Source organism: Vicugna pacos, chromosome 15 (assembly GCF_048564905.1).
Source record: "Vicugna pacos chromosome 15, VicPac4, whole genome shotgun sequence".
Classification (NCBI taxonomy): domain Eukaryota; kingdom Metazoa; phylum Chordata; class Mammalia; order Artiodactyla; family Camelidae; genus Vicugna; species Vicugna pacos.
Genome location: NC_133001.1, coordinates 35,797,490 through 35,813,375, shown reverse-complemented (window position 1 = coordinate 35,813,375; position 15,886 = coordinate 35,797,490). Strand labels below are relative to the sequence as shown.

At 40.8% G+C, this 15,886-nt stretch overlaps 1 protein-coding gene across 3 annotated transcripts in view; it reads right to left on the bottom strand.

Annotated features, from left to right (window-relative positions):
* The window catches only part of FEZ2 (fasciculation and elongation protein zeta 2), a 51,776-nt gene that overhangs the window by 22,222 nt on the left and 13,668 nt on the right, over nt 1-15,886 (bottom strand). For all 3 annotated transcript variants that reach the window (XR_012059124.1, XM_072937933.1, XM_006215533.4), the window contains exon 5: nt 15,549-15,817. Coding sequence is in view for 2 of the 3 variants with exons in the window: in XM_072937933.1 (XP_072794034.1) it covers nt 15,549-15,817 (269 nt within the window). In the remaining variant the exon portion in view is untranslated. The remainder of the gene's footprint in view (nt 1-15,548; nt 15,818-15,886) is intronic.

The window sequence follows — 15,886 nt, the reverse complement described above, 5'->3', positions numbered from 1 at the left end:
TGCATAGTTTTTAGCCCAGTAATTCTCAAAGCTTCATCCAGGACCAACACCCTACTCTCTGACTCCACCCCAGGCAATCTCTGAAACCCTTTCAGAGGTCCATAAGCTCAAAATTATTTTCTTAGAAGTACTAAGACATCATTTGCCTTTTTCACTCTTGTTCTCTCATGAATCAAGATGCAATATTCCAAATGAAAGACTGGATGTAGAAACAGATTTGAGAATCCAGCCGTCTTTGATTAAGTCAGATACTAGCTAAACTGACAAAAATGCATAGCAATGCCATTTTTCTCAACTTTTTTACATTGTTATTTCTCAGAAAAAATAAGCTATTGATGTAAGCATTAATGAATTCCTTCTTGGTATTTTTAAATGAGTTAATATGGTAAAATTTTCAGTTTTAACTTCTACTACAGTAAAAAAAAAAAAAAAATACCAGAAATAAACTAAAGCTCTGTGGAGTCTTCAATAAATTTTAAGAGTATAAAGAACTCCACATAACAAAAAGCTAAGAGACATAAAAAGGTCTAATCTTTGAAGGAGCTAAATGCCTCTCTCTCAGTCACATACTCAAGGGTGTCACTGAAAATTCGAGTACCAAATTTCACCATCTTGCGGGAGCCTGCACAACTACATCTCTCCTCCTGAGTCACTTTTCTCCCCAGCCAGCCCCTCTCAGATCTGCAGTCCATTTTGTTTGAGCAAGAATCAGATGTCTGGTCAAGACATCTCCACTAAATGCTACACTGTGCTAGCAGCATAACTCACTACTTTTGATGAAGTAGACTAGTTTTAAAAGAAAACCTACAGATAACCATTTTTGTACATTTTCCCCATGCTATCATCATATAGTTTGTTCACATTTTTTAAACAGATTATCAAAAGAAATGACTTCTTAGGCTCCAGTGTCTGCAATAAAACTTATGGGAAACTCTTTTCAAATAGACAGGTCAGTACTTTAAAAAAAGAAAATTATGTCTATCAAATGTTATTTCCTTTCAAAAGCAACATGGAGAAAAATACTTAATTTTCTCTACTATTTCACTCCATTATCTACAGGCATGTTAAAGCCAGATATAAATTCAGAAAAATCTCAAGCAAGGTGAGACATTCTAGAATCCACATCTCACAAAACTAAGGCATACTTCTATTTGAACAGTGTAATCTAAAAACTCCATCTTTACCTGCCCAACTGGAGACCTAATTCCTGACCCTGGCGGGGGGGGGGGGGGGGAGAAGTTTACACAAACTTCTAAATTCTTAAGCTATGTATGTAATTTAAGTTTTGCTACTAAATGTCCAGTTATGGACATTACTGAACCAATTTCAATGGCCACTAGCCTGACTACTTGTGAAAGATGACGTTCATGCAACCTAGCTTAGTGGAAATAAATTAAAATGCAATCATGTGAAACCACAGTAACTCAGGTAAATAAAAAACTCACGGCTGAAACTGGGGAAAGAAGTTAAGCACAGGAACTCCCTATAGAACCTCTGCCCTTGTGGCTGACGGTAGCTGAGTCGGTAGCCATGGCCAACCAGGCCCCACTGCAACGTGACCAGGCAAGCAACGTGGCAGCCAGTAGGGCCTTACTGGGAAAATGACAGAACAAGAAAAATCAGAAGGTCCACGGGAGATGAAAGAAACCAACTAAGAGTTCCCGCTGAGAACATCCCACCACCAAGACTCTGGTTGCCGTCAACTCCCACCTGCCCAGGAATCACACAGGAACAATTCTCTCCCTTTACCGCGTGTTCGAACTCCTCCTCTCTGCCAGCTCTTTCCCACACTGTCAACTCTAAATTTTCAAAACTTCGACCTATCTCCTTCCCCAGGGTTTCCGGAAACAGCTCCTACCAGCATCATTTCTTTGAGGCTGAGGTCAGCAGACACTTTTCAGATCCCTCTGAGACATCCGCTAAGCTCTCCTCCCTGCACCGCCTCCCTGGATTCCCAGATGCCACACTCTCCCAGAGTTCCCCTGCCTCTGGGTTGCTTCTTCCTGGAGGTGCCTCCTTCTTTGCTCACCTCTTATATGTGGTGTTTCCCCAGGACTGTGTCCCTACTTTTTTCTCATGCACACGTTCTGAACCACTCCACAGTTTCAACTTCTGCCTCTGCAGACCTATGGCTCCACTTTACTAAGAGCAGTGAAGTGCTTAGGACATGCCTTGCACAAAGGAAGGGCTGAGGAAACATTAGCTACCTTTACTATAATGTGCCTCCTGAGCTTCAGACTTGTGATGTTTGGCCTATTGGACACCTGTACTTAAACATTCCTAAAACTCATCACAGCCAAGACTGAATTCATCTTCCTCTCCCCCACCAAAATTTGGGGGGGGGGAAAAAGAGCCTGTTTCTCCTTCAGCATTCTGTACATATTTCATTTATTCATTCTTTCAAAAAATACACTGAGCCACACATTATTCCTGGTATCAAGGATTCAAAGTAACACATTAGCCAAGGCCCCTCCCACCCTCATGACCTGACATTCCGGGGTAAGAGGAGCAGAAAAAGTAAAACAAGTAAAGGAACTAGATAATTGCAAGTGACGCACGCCCCGCTGAGAGCTACGACAATTAAGAGCTGGACGCCTACTTTGTATCGGGACGTCAGGGAAAAGTTCTCCTGGGAGGTGACATCGGAGCTGAAACGTGAACCATACACCCTCCCAGATGAGCTACAAAAGACAATGGACAAGAGACTGTCTCAGAACAAACCCCAACGCAGCCAAACTGGCCAACCAGGGAGTTCATCCTGCAGCCAGTGCGCAGGGGTCCTGTTACTGTCCTCCAGCCGGATATAGCTACTGAGTACTTCCATTCTCCCGTCCTTCCAGGAAGAAGTTTTCATTGCAGCGGCCCAGTTCTGTCTCCATCTTTGCATGCCGGATGTGCTGGAAGGGGAGGCCTACCCTTGGTACTGTAAGGAGCTACATCATCCCGAGCTGATGGGAAGGACAGACATCCCTAAAGACGCTGTGCTTGCTGCTACATGCACTGACTGTCGATGACACTTGCACGTCTCCTTTCGGAAGGGGTACGTGGGTTCTATCTATGCTTGCCCAAAAGCAGAAATAAATGACCCGACTCAGGCTCCTCCCTCCCCCAGTTCCCCAAGCAACAGATTCAACAGCCTCAGTGTCTCTGAAATTCAGCTGCTTTCCCATAGCTGTCACTTCCCTGGCTCATTTCTTACGTGACGACAGCAACAGCCTCTGAATCAGCTCCTTATCTCTGGTTGTCTCCTTCCAATTAGTTCTCCTTGAAACACTGAAGCTACCCTTCCAAAAGACAAGTCTGAACACGTGACCTGCCCCTTCAAACCTCTTGGTTTCCTACAGCCTTTAAATAAATACCAAATGCCTTAGCATGGCATACAAAGCTCCCCACTTCCTGGCTTGCACTTTGCTACTCCACATACTCCTGGCGTCCTTCCTTCATCAACTTTAGCCACAGTGAACAATCCGCAGTTCCCCAGATGTCCCTGCCACCGCCAGGTGGATGCCCACACCACCCCGTCTGCTGTCCCCTCCCCTTCCTCTTCCTGTCCTTAGGAGTCAACTCAGACCCCTGAACCAAACTAGGGCTCAGAGTAATGCACACACCCCTCTGCCACGGGACGGTACCAGGCACAGAAAACACTAAAAACGTGGTAGCTGTTTTGAATATAGCTATTATCACCCTGTCCCTTGGCTTCCCAGCCTTGACACTGCTGACGTTGGGGCCAGATATGTAATTCCTTGTTTTGGGGGCAGGCCTGTGAATTGCAGGATGTTGAACGGCATCTCCAGCCTCTTGTCAGCAGGATGCCAGTGATACCGCCCCCCACCCCTCCAAGTTGTGACAGTGACAAACATTTCCAGGCATTGCCTAATGTCTCCTGGGGAGCAAAACTGCTCTGCGTAAGAATCAGCACACGTGCGTTGGATGGTTTGTTGGCGGATCCCCAGCCCACAGGGGGCCCGGCCACCAGAGGCTAAGATTTACTCTGCACCCTAACACTCACAACTCGTACATAATTAAAGACCAGTATGTTTGTCCAATAGTACTAAGTGAAAAGAAAAGGTTTTCTTAATATGCAACATGGATGGACTTTGAAGGCATTATGCTACACGAAACAAGTCAGGCAGAGAAACACATACTGTATGATCTCATTTATATGTAGAATCTTTAAAAAAACAAAAAAAAAAAACCCTAATCTCATAGAAAGAGATCAGACTTGTGGTTACCAGAGGTGGAGGGAAGAGGGAGAGGGAAGGTGGTCAACAGGTACAAACTTCCAGCAATAAAATAAATCAGCACTAGTGATGTAACGTACAACATGATGATTTTCGTCGACAACGACAGGTACGTGAGCATTAACTCTAGCAGTTCTCATCACAAGAACTTTCTTCTTTTCTTCTTTTTTTTTTTATATCTATATGAGGAGATGGATGTCAACTGATCTTTCTGTGGTAATCATTTCACCATACACATAAATCAAACCATCACGCTGTACACCTTCAACTTTAAGGTGATGTATGGCAATTACTTCTCAATAAATCTGTGGGGAAAAAAGATTGTTTGAAGTGGGGGTGAGGCACAAGATCTAAAGGAAAACAGCACAGAAAGAAAAAAGAAAGTTTTGGTTTGGTTTCTTTTTCACAAACCCAACTCCATCTCGAGATCGTTCAGGAGAGGTAAACGTCAGACATTTGGTTTGTGTGCCCACGCGGGAGGCACTTGGTCCACAGTCACTGGCTTCCACTGCAAAATTCTTCAGCAATTACTCCCCGTACCAGAGAAATACTACCTGGTGTTTTTTGTTTTTTTTTTTAATGAAACTGGGAATCACACCTTAGTCAAAGTACTTGGAATTGGAAAAAATTTCAACAGTCAACTTGGACAGAAAAATGCTGGACTAGAAATCAGAAACCTGGCTCCTCGCCCAGCTTTGCCACTAGCTGTGTGACATGACAGCGGTCCCAGAACCTGCAGAGGCCGTTTCCTCACCTGTGAGACCCGTGACTAAATGATGTCCTCTTTAAAGGTCTTCCTATTTGCAAACTCTATGAATCCATAAATTAACTCCACCAAGAAGGTCATAATTTTTAAAGAACGCCAATCAAAACCATACCCACACGCGCATGCGTGTGCGCACACATACACGGGCATGCACAAAGAACAGCACGGGACTGAACGGTCACCCACGGCTGTGATGTAAGACTCCACGATGACGAATTGCCCAGCCAGATGGCACATTCAGAGCCAGGGGCTTCATTTTCTTCTGAGGACATAAGCACACTTTGAGGAGAAAGACTAGGTCTCAGTCTCTCCATCCCGGTGACCCACGCGGTGCCCGCGTCACAGCAGGCATCCGGAAACGCCTGCGAAGCCAAAGCTGTAACACACCCAAGACCCGTCTTAGAGCCTGTGATGACCGTATCAGGAGGCCTCTTGACTTCCCGCAGGAAGAGAAACTTTTTCAGAAAAGCTAAGAGGAAAAAATAATCTGAGGGTGAAAAGAGGAAAGATGACAAGATGTAAAGTTACTTGTCAAAGGGGTGAACGACGGAGTTCTGGAACAGTCTACTGAAGAACCTAGTGTGGGAAGTCAACATGAGATGAATAAACTAAGATAAAATCGTCTTGTTGACATGGTTTATAAACCGGTGGAGTGACTAAGGTAAATAAAACCCCGAGGATAATAAAAGAGCAGCAAGTAGAAGATTAATGAGCGAGAAGGATCAGGGAATGAGAAGGCTACCAGCAAGTCGAGGAAGAAACAGGAAAGAGCTCTGCAGAGCACGACACAGACCCTGCCTTCCACCTGCCCTGTGAATTCCAAGAACAACACCCCCTCCCTCTTGGAAGGCAAAATGAATCTGAAAAAGATAATAACCTCAGAGGCAGATGAAATGTACATTTCAGTCAATGTCACCTCAGTTAGAAACACTACATCCATATCATTGAGCACAGATGCGGTGTTATTAGGTGCTTATGGTACTCATCAGGACCAGAGGGGGGACTTTCTCTCCGCCTAAATTTCACAAGAAGGGTAAGAGAGTGGGAACGGGATTGGGGGAAGGAGGACGAGAAATGGAAGGAGGGAAGAAGAGAGGCATTTCCTTGTTGAACGTTTCTCAAGGTGGAAGTGCCACGGCCACGTCAAAGCACTGACAGCCATTAAGTCTCAAGGTTATGAATGCTCGATGAAACGAAAGACATTCAAGTAAAGGGTTGTTACAGTTTAATTAAAACAAACGACAGCAATATTAAGTATGTCGGGAAGCCCAATCACGCCTCCATGTAACCCACCATTTCCAAATTTGAAGTAAAGGACCCCAACATTCAAATTCAAAGTGAAGGGCTCGAGAAGGTTCTGTGAGTCTAAAGTTATTTTGCAATCTATCCACCACATCTTTATGAAGGAGTTAACAGCTCTATAAAACGCCCTTCTCAGAATGGAATTTTTGATGGGAGCCCATTTATAAGCAGGAAAATGATTAAGCATTACAGTATTCACTTTATTGTTCCCTCCACTGCTGATCAAGTGCCAAAGTCACACGGCAAGGCTGGGGTTTACTCAGGTCAGGGCCTCAGTCACTGGGTTTATGCAGAGCATACTCACAACTGCCTCACGACCATTTCCTTCCCCAGAGTGAGTCCGTATAAAAGGTCTCCAAGTCATCATTCTCTGGAAGTTTTTCTCAGACAAAACCAGGATCAACAAAGTGTAAACAAGATAAAAGAATTTCTTTTTATCTATAAAAATCAAATCAAAACTACGATGAGGTATCACCACACACCAGTCAGTATGGCCATCATCCCAAAGTTCACAAACAATAAATGCTGGAGAGGGTGTGGAGAAAAGGAACCCTCCTACACTGTTGGTGGAAATGTAATTTGGTGCAACCATTAGGGAAAACAGTACAGAGGTTCCTTAAAAACTAAAAATAGGTTTACCATATGACCCTGCAATCCCTCTCCTGGGCATATACCTGGAGAAAGCTATCATTCAAAAAGACACATGCACCCCAGTGTTCATAGCAGCACCATATACAATAGCCAGGACATGGAAACAACCTAAATATTCATCAATAGATGACTGGATAAAGAAGATGTGGTATATATATACAATGGAATACTACTCGGCCACAAAAAAGAAGTAATGCCATTTGCAGTAACATGGATGGACTTAGAGATTATCACACTAAGCGAAGCCAGTCAGAGAGAGAAGGACAAATATCATATGCTATCAGTTATATGTGGAATCTAAAAATGAGACAAATAAACTTACTTGTAAAACAGAAAGGAACTCACAGACATAGAAACAAACTTAACGGTTACCAAAAAGGAGTTTGGGATTAACAGATACTAATTACTATCTATAAAATAGGTAAACAACAAGGTCCTACTGTATAGCACAGGGAACTATATTCAATACCTTGAAATAACCTATAATGAAAAGAATGTGAAAAAGAATACATATGTATAACTGAATCACCATGCTGTACACCAGAAACTAACATTGTAAATCAACTACACTTCAATTAAAAAAAATAATTTTTAGAACTGAAAGAAGACAAAGAAGTGAGCTGAGCCCCCAGGCCCATCCACAGCACACCTGCACAGCTCAGAGCCAGAGAACACAAGCCACGGGCCCTCACACCCACCTCTGTACTCCCTCACTGCTCTGCACGCTGGTTCTGTGCACCGAGGCCTCTGCTGAGCTTTAGTTACCCACTTACGAAATGGCAGTAATAGTATCTACGTTACAGGGCTGTTGTGGGGATTAAATGAACTAATCCATGGGAAGCACTTACCAAAGTGTTGGGCAGACATAAACGCCAAAAAGCATCTACGCCGTACTCCTTTCAAAGGGCTAAAAGAACATTTGGGACCTAACTCCCAGAGAGAAGGAATCATACCTTTCTACTTTTCTCTCCAACAGTAAGCAATAGTGTTTCAAGTTCTCCTCACATAAATTAAATGGCAACGGACAAATAATCACCCTGATTATAGTCTCCAGCTTAAGGACAGACACCACTCTCTGAGACTGAATTTAGAAATCAAAAAGAAAACTTGAACAGAAAACAAGTAACGTTTTTAGGTAATTCAAGGTCTTTCTGAACAACAAAGAGAGCTAGAAAACACTATGTAAACTGAAAAGCAACACAGAGTGAGATACAGTGTTGTAGCCTGTCTGTGCTTTTCTAGAGTCCAAAACATAGCAACTCATTCTCTGCACAGCTCAGTTAATTTCACACAAAGCAGGATCCACGACAGGAAAGCCAAATGAACGTGGAGGTAAGGAAATTCAGACTATTCCTGCCACCAAACTTTTACTAAGAGAAAAGAGGCTGAGGCCTCATCTGACGCCCAGTGGCACAGATCTCTAACTAGCCAGGAAATCTTAAAAATCTCAGTATCAAAGCTCAATATCAGAAAAAAAAGATTAGGAGAAGCAATTAGAAAATGCTTTTCATCTATTTCTGACTCTTGTTCTAATCTATATTCTGACTCCATTAATATTCTTTATGCTCAGAGTTTCAAAAGAAAGTGAAATTCAAACATAATTATTGTTCTTTATAAATCACATCATTTTAAACACTGTGAATGACATGGTTTTCAAATATTAATTTATAGAACAGTAGTTATATAATTTTTAAATTAAAATTCTTAAAATAATCAAAATACAAAACATGAGAAAAACAGAATTAAAAGCAATAGTTCAATGTAAGAAAAAGTAAAAATATTCAAATAAGTATTAAGCTATTACTTATGATGTAAAAATTGATCTTGTTTTGACACTTCCTCAAATCAGATAATTTTAATATGAATTATAATGCAGTTATAAATGCAAATTCTCCCCAAAAATATAAAAAACAAAACAGACACAAGTAATTTAGAAAATACGAATTATACCAAAGCAGATAAATATCTGAACATGTCTTGAATATTAAACTATTATTTTATAAATTGACTTTCAGAGCAGAAAGATGTGATAAAGATTTTCAAAGTTAGGCATTCAATGGAATGGCATCAATTTAACTTTTTGTATCTGAAGGTCTTTTTAAAATTTTATGTAATTTAATCTTAATATGGTAATTAAGTATTGGCAAACATTTTCAAAGTTACTAAAACTAGAGTAAAACAATTAACCTGGCAATTTTATAAATTCTTTCCTGATTTTTATGGATGCTCTAAACTAAGTATATAATAGGATCACAATTTCCTGGCATACCATGGCTTGTACGTGACTTTTACATTATACTTACAAACCATTAACAAACCTCTCCAAGACATAAAGGAGTCAGGAACAGACTCCTAATTTTTACTACAGTAACTGCTACCTGGTGATTTCTCTGAGCAATACTATCTTTCATAAAACAAACCTGTTCCACATCTAAAATAATTCATAATTCATAGGTGTGACTTATTAAAATAAACAGGACACATCCAAGTTCCTCTCCACCCTACCAGGACCCACCATTTTATGGCCCTTAAACTAACTTTTAGGAATGTTCTTTGCCATAAAGAAATGCAGAGAAATACTATAAATATTACCAACAAGTAACTGTTGAAAATGTGTTAATACATTAGAGTATGTGTATGGAGGGCAGACTTTATCCTCTCAAGTACCACTACTTAGAAAAGGAAGGGAAACTGCCCCTTTTCCACTTCTGCTCTACCTTCTTTAAACTACCTTTTATCACTGTGCATACGGTGTGCCTGGAGGACTGCCAACATTCTTATTTCTTTCCATTTGTCCCCCAATCTGGAGACAACTGGTCTACCTGCTGGCTCTCTTCGCTTAGCTACTGGGAACCTGACACACATAGCACAAAGGTCTGCTGCAAGGCAGGGTGCCTGCACAAGTGGCTCGTAGACCGGGGGGGGGGGGGGGGGGGGGGGCATCGCCATCTGCAGGCACAACTTGGGCTGCTGGAGGGGCCTCGAGGAACCGAGTAAAACACACTCTTAGGGTTAAACAAGACTAGTTTTATAAGAAATTTCAGACAAAATATAGTGATCTTTTTATTTACACAAACTCACTTAAATGGAGTGTATATCTTTTTATCAAATTTTAGTCTAAATCAGGAGTTGGCAAACTTTTTCTCTAAACGGCCAGACAGTAAATATTTCAGGTTTGCAGGCCACATAGTTTCTGTCACCACTATTCAGCTCTGTCCTTGTAACACCAAAGCAGTCACTGACCACACGTAAATGAAATGATGCAGCTGTGTTCCAATAAAACTTTATTTATAAAACAGGCAGGGTCCATCTGGCCCTCAGAACAGTAAGTAGTCTGCCTCGCCAATCCCTGGGGCTAAATCATCTCAGCAAATGTGAAATTTAAAAATTCCAAATTAAAAACAAGGGACAACAACAACAAAAGCCAGGTCCATGTTACGTTAAAAAGCACCCAATTCAAGTAGCTGTGCCACAATTCCTTGTAGGCATGTCGTTAGCATAAATTAAAACCACCTCAGAACATCTAACAGTAGCTGTCTAAATAAAAATAAAGCTCTCTTACGTTAAAGTCAGCTTTTGGTCAAGATTAAATGAAAAACCACTACCGGGACATCTTTGCATGTAAAAGAGAAACAGAATAGATTGACTATTAGTCATTCAATGAGCTAAGTGAATCATCAAGACAGAGGAGCAACGCGTCTGTGAAAGAAAAATATATATGAGAAAGTACCCGTCAAGCCCTAGCTCTGCCCAGTCCTTAAGCAGTTCTCTCTCCAACCTCCAAAAGTAATGCATTAGGGTAACAGGATCCTCTTCACAGTGGAGTCACTGATTGCCAATATACCAGAAGTTTTCAGAAGAAACTTCTTCAGGCTAGATTGACGCAATTACACAATTTTGTTAGTGGTGAGAGTAACACACTAGAACTCTCTTGAAAGCTCAATGTGATATGGGAATCTCTAGGATCTCTTGTTGCCATCTTCACAATCCTAGACTTCAAATAAGCAATCTTATACATGACCTTTAACTTAAAAACATTACTGGATTCTAAAGGAGGAAGTATGTCCATTTTCATCCTTATAAACTTACTAAGGTATGATGCTAAGCAGGTAAACACTAATGTGTTTCATATAACTCCAAATGACAAACCACTACTAAATTAATTTTTTAAAGAAATAATTTAAAGATAACTGGTATTCTTGTTTTCACGTCGACTGCCACTGAAATTCAATGACCTATGATTCTATATTTGATATAAACAGAAGCCTGGTCAAAAAAAAAAAAATCCCTGCTTGAACAACAATAACTCAAATACCACAAGTCCAGATTCTTGGGGATTCCAGTGAAGTTTCGATTCAACAAACATGCATTAACTGAAAAACTAGGCGAGGTGTTGGGCAAACAATGTGAATGAGCCTTCAGAAAGGCCGGACTCTTTGCAAGGAGAGACTTAAGCAAATGATTACAACAGAGTATGGTATCAGAAGTATGTGCACTCTCATAAATGGGGAAAACATCTCAAAGGTAACGTAACAGGCAACTCAGTCATCAGATCAGATCGTTATGTGCCTCTCAGAGCGACGTATATGAGAAGGCTAATCACATCCATCGTTAAGTTGGGTGTGTGGAGAAACGGCCACTCACGTGTGCTGTTAGGCAGTTACACTTCCGGAGGACAGTTTGAAAAGATGGCTGTTTAAAATTGCATATTCTTGGACCCCGAAATTCCACTGGTTGTGGTTAATGAGTAGACTATAGTTTCACTAATCAAAGGAAATATATAAGGAATCAATTCACCTCTAGGAAAATGGTAACTTCAGTCTGATAAGATACACTTCCGATGCCTACAAGATATTCGAGGGGAAGTATAAACAGCTGGATACATAATAACCAACATTTACTTAGGATACATGCCAGTCTCAAACATACATTATTTCATTTAATCTCCCCAAAACTCAAACAGGTATGTACCCAGAGGAAGGATCAGGAATCAAACACAGCTCTTAACCCAAAGTTCATCATCAATCTGCTCTCCAGCCTCCACAGGTTTGGCACCTGTCAGAAAGACCGGAGGTAGAAATACATTTGCAAGGCTGTTTTTTTTTTTTTTACATATTTATTCAGCAGAAATTTACTAAGTACCTAATGTAAAACCTAAGGATACCATGAAAATAAAGGTACATTTTCCATCCTCAGGGAATGGTAACAGAGAGACATGAAAACAAAAAATTGCAATACGGTGTGACAGTGCTAACAGAAATGGTTAAGAGGAGTAAGACTGACCCCAAAAGGAGAGAGCGGTCAATTCTGCTTGAGGGAAGAGTCCTTGAGAAAGCCTCTAAGAAAGGAAGATAAAAGCTTAACCATGATTTTGAAGAATGAGTTTTTAAAAAATCTCCTAAGTGGACAGGGGAAGCAAAAAAGGAGGGACACCCCAGAAAAAGGCCATGGCATATACAGAAGTACCAAGGCCCAGGACAGCACAGTCAGGTCAAAGAAATGCACGCAGGTCACCGTACTGATGACAGACAGTGCCCTTCAATCATCCCAGGCTCTACCACCCACCCGTTTCTCAAGACATTGAACAGGATAAAGGAGATACAAAGTTTTCGTCTGTGTGGAGTCTCATTTCCCAAAGAAAATTCTTCCAACCTCCCCTCCAAACAGAATTGGAAAGGCACAGGACAGCCTGCTTTGCCAATCAGGAGGGACAGTGACATGGTGACCACCCTCTCGAAAACAGTTCCCCACAGCATTGCTATTGACCACCTTCTCCAGCCTTTCATTTTCTTGGTGGCATTTATTACAACCTGAAGTTACGTTGTCTGCTCATTTTTTTCTTTGTTTAGTGCCTGTTTCCTCGTTAGAATACGAGCTTCAAGAGGCCAGGGGCCTCGTCCATTTTATTCACCACTGTATCTTCAACAGTGCCTGGATAAGAAAGATACTGCAAATATTTAATGAATGAATAGTTTTATCTTATCCCAGATGTAACAGATTATTGCAAAAACTAAAACAAATCAAGATAACATTTCACTGTTATAAGATACTCAGTATTTTGTTTAATATTTATAAATAGCAGCCTAAGCCCACTAATTTTTTTTCACTGCAAATATTTGAAACAAAGCATGTCTCCAAAATAAACACCTCAAGAGTTTAACTCTGCTCTATTCACACTCAGATATTTCATTACAGTATCTCTGGACCAAAGAGAAGCTAGAAATTATGGATAAAGTGTTACACCCACTACAAATTGATGTTTTGCCTCAAGGAAACATGCTTAAGGAAAAATAGTAGGAAGCTGTTTCATGCTTAAGGAAAAAGTCCAAGTCCTGCGAATAACACAAATGTCTAAGTAGAAAGAAAAAAGTGACTAATGTTATTAGAAAACAGGTAATGCTTGGTATCTGTAAAAAGGTCACTGATTTTTAGAAATCAGTATCACTGATGACCGCTGACTCCGACCAGGCTTTGCCAGACCGCATGTTACATAAAAGGCCCAGAAAGGCAGCGTCTTGGAACCTGTTTAGCCAACTGGCCTTTTCACTTTCAGGTTCTTTTCAGCTACCAACCACTATTTTCAGAATCACAGGTTTCAGGCTCCTATGTCACAAACGAGATGGTCTTCTGCCATCATTTTAGGCTTCAGAAAGATGGAGGGAACTAATATCACAGGTTTAGCGATGCCATTACTAACCTAATTAAAGGTTTTGACATAAACAGCAGATCAAGACTCAAGAAGCAATTTGAGTCCAAAATTGAGGAAAAAATTTTACTATTCCTATGACTCTATTTCAAGACTAATAAAGGTTCAAGTAAGACCTAAATGTTGCCTTGTCAAATCCATTTCTCCACATAAATGCCGTGCAAAATGAATCCACTCTAACCCTTTTTATGTGGGAGTCACAAAAGCAGCCTTTAAATGCCTCTAGGGATACATTTATTTTCCTCAACCAAGTGTTAACACAAATAAATGGAGGATTTACATGTAATCCCTAAAAGCAGATAGGCAGAATTATTAACCATGCTGTAACTTTTTAACTAAGCATTTTATTTCATCACACTTGCACAATTGGGCAATTTTAAGGATACAATTTTTAAAAATATGAGATACAAAATACTGTCCCTAAAATTTTAAAGCAGAATTTCCAGGATTACGTATTCAAACAAGTGTTTTCGTTATTGGAATATTTTGGTGAGGTTTTTTTTTTTGGTTTTTTGTTTTTCTTTTTCTTTTTCTTTTTTTTTTCAAGAGTAGCCACTAGAAGTAACTAAACACTTTTCCATCAGTACTGCCATTTCTGAGGAACATTTTGTTCCACATATCTGGCAACTTCTGCAAAGTCAGTTTATAAACTGTCCTTTTTATGTACAAATGGACATTAACACTAAGAAAACGTGCATTTACTCATAGGCGAGAAACAATATAATAAACGGGCTAAAGGGTGAGAATCTTTTTGTTTGTATTAACTCTCACTGGTGACTCAGCCACCCAGAACTGCGCTCTTTCCTGGGTTCCTTCAGAGTCTGATGAAAGATATCTATTTCTCTGATAAAAGTATGCTTTAGACAAAATAAATCAAATTATTAGAAAAAAATTAATCAAAGACAGAATTTATATGATTGCAAAACGTAATAGCCCGTTTGTGGTGATCTGCATTACCACGTTACCAGTATCATGAATTTAAAAGGCACACTCCCCTTTAGAATCCTTTTGCCCAGCCATTAAACTCTAAAATAAAACCAACACTTCCTCACATACAAACAAGATAAAGGTGGCAATAGACAAGGTCTCAACTACCAAAGGAAAATGAAATCGCTGTAACCCCAATAAGGAAATGCATTTCATACACTTAACAGTTACCGTTCATGATGAAGTTGAATCAAGTGAAATTAATAGGACCACTTAAGAAAAAGGGAAAGCAGAAACCAAAAAACTTCACACCAAGAGTCAATGATTCGCATACTCTAAAACTGTTCTCACCAATCAGTAATGTTTGCTCCAATCAGTGATATTCTTGTCTGCCAACTACTAGGCCAAATGGTGGACGTCACATAACTGCCTCTAGCTTCCTCATATTCCAACTTCACTGATAAGTCAGGAGGAAACTGTTCACAAGTCAACCTGTGCTTTTAGGCTCAGCTCAGTTCGGCTATGTCTAAATGCATCCCATTTTTTACTGTACAACTCATAAGAGATATGCAAAAATAAGAACCATACCATTCATGTGCCACCGCCCAAACATAAAGACATAAATAACCTCTTATTAACATTTTGATGTATTGACATGGTCACCTGCTAGAGCTTCTTTTCTTTAAAACATCCTCATTTTTCTCCCTCTTCCTTCCACTTACTTTCCTCCTAAAGATTTCAGTATTGAAATATCCGGCTACCCATTTTTCCCTCACCAAGAAAACCCCTTTGGGAAGGAGCAGAGCACCGCGGTATTCCTGAACAGAATCCCTTCAGCTCTCTGGTGAGAGCCCTGTCCCTCCCGCTCCTGCGCGCGCAGGCCCCGCCCGCGGCCGCTGGGGTGGCCATGGAGGCCGACTCCACCAGGCGATGCTGCCTGCGAAACGTCACTTACTGTGCCGGGCATGTGACTTCTCTCGTTCTTCCCATTCTGAGAGCTGCCGTTCTTGAGCTTCTTTTTCTTTTTGGCTGTTTCTTTGTGCTCTTTCTGCTTGTTTTGCACTTCAATGAGAACAGAGATAAAGCTGTTTTTCACTTCCTTTTCAAACTCCAGTTCATCTCGCAGGGCCAGCTGCTGCACCAGCTCTTCAGAGTACTCCTTGATGGCCGTCTCAATTTCTTCCAGCAGTTCATTTAATTCCGACACTGACAGCCTTTTCACCCCTATAGCCAAAAAGCAGAGCACAGCAGGCACTAAGACCAAAATGCTTCAAGGCAGCACAACGAGGTGTT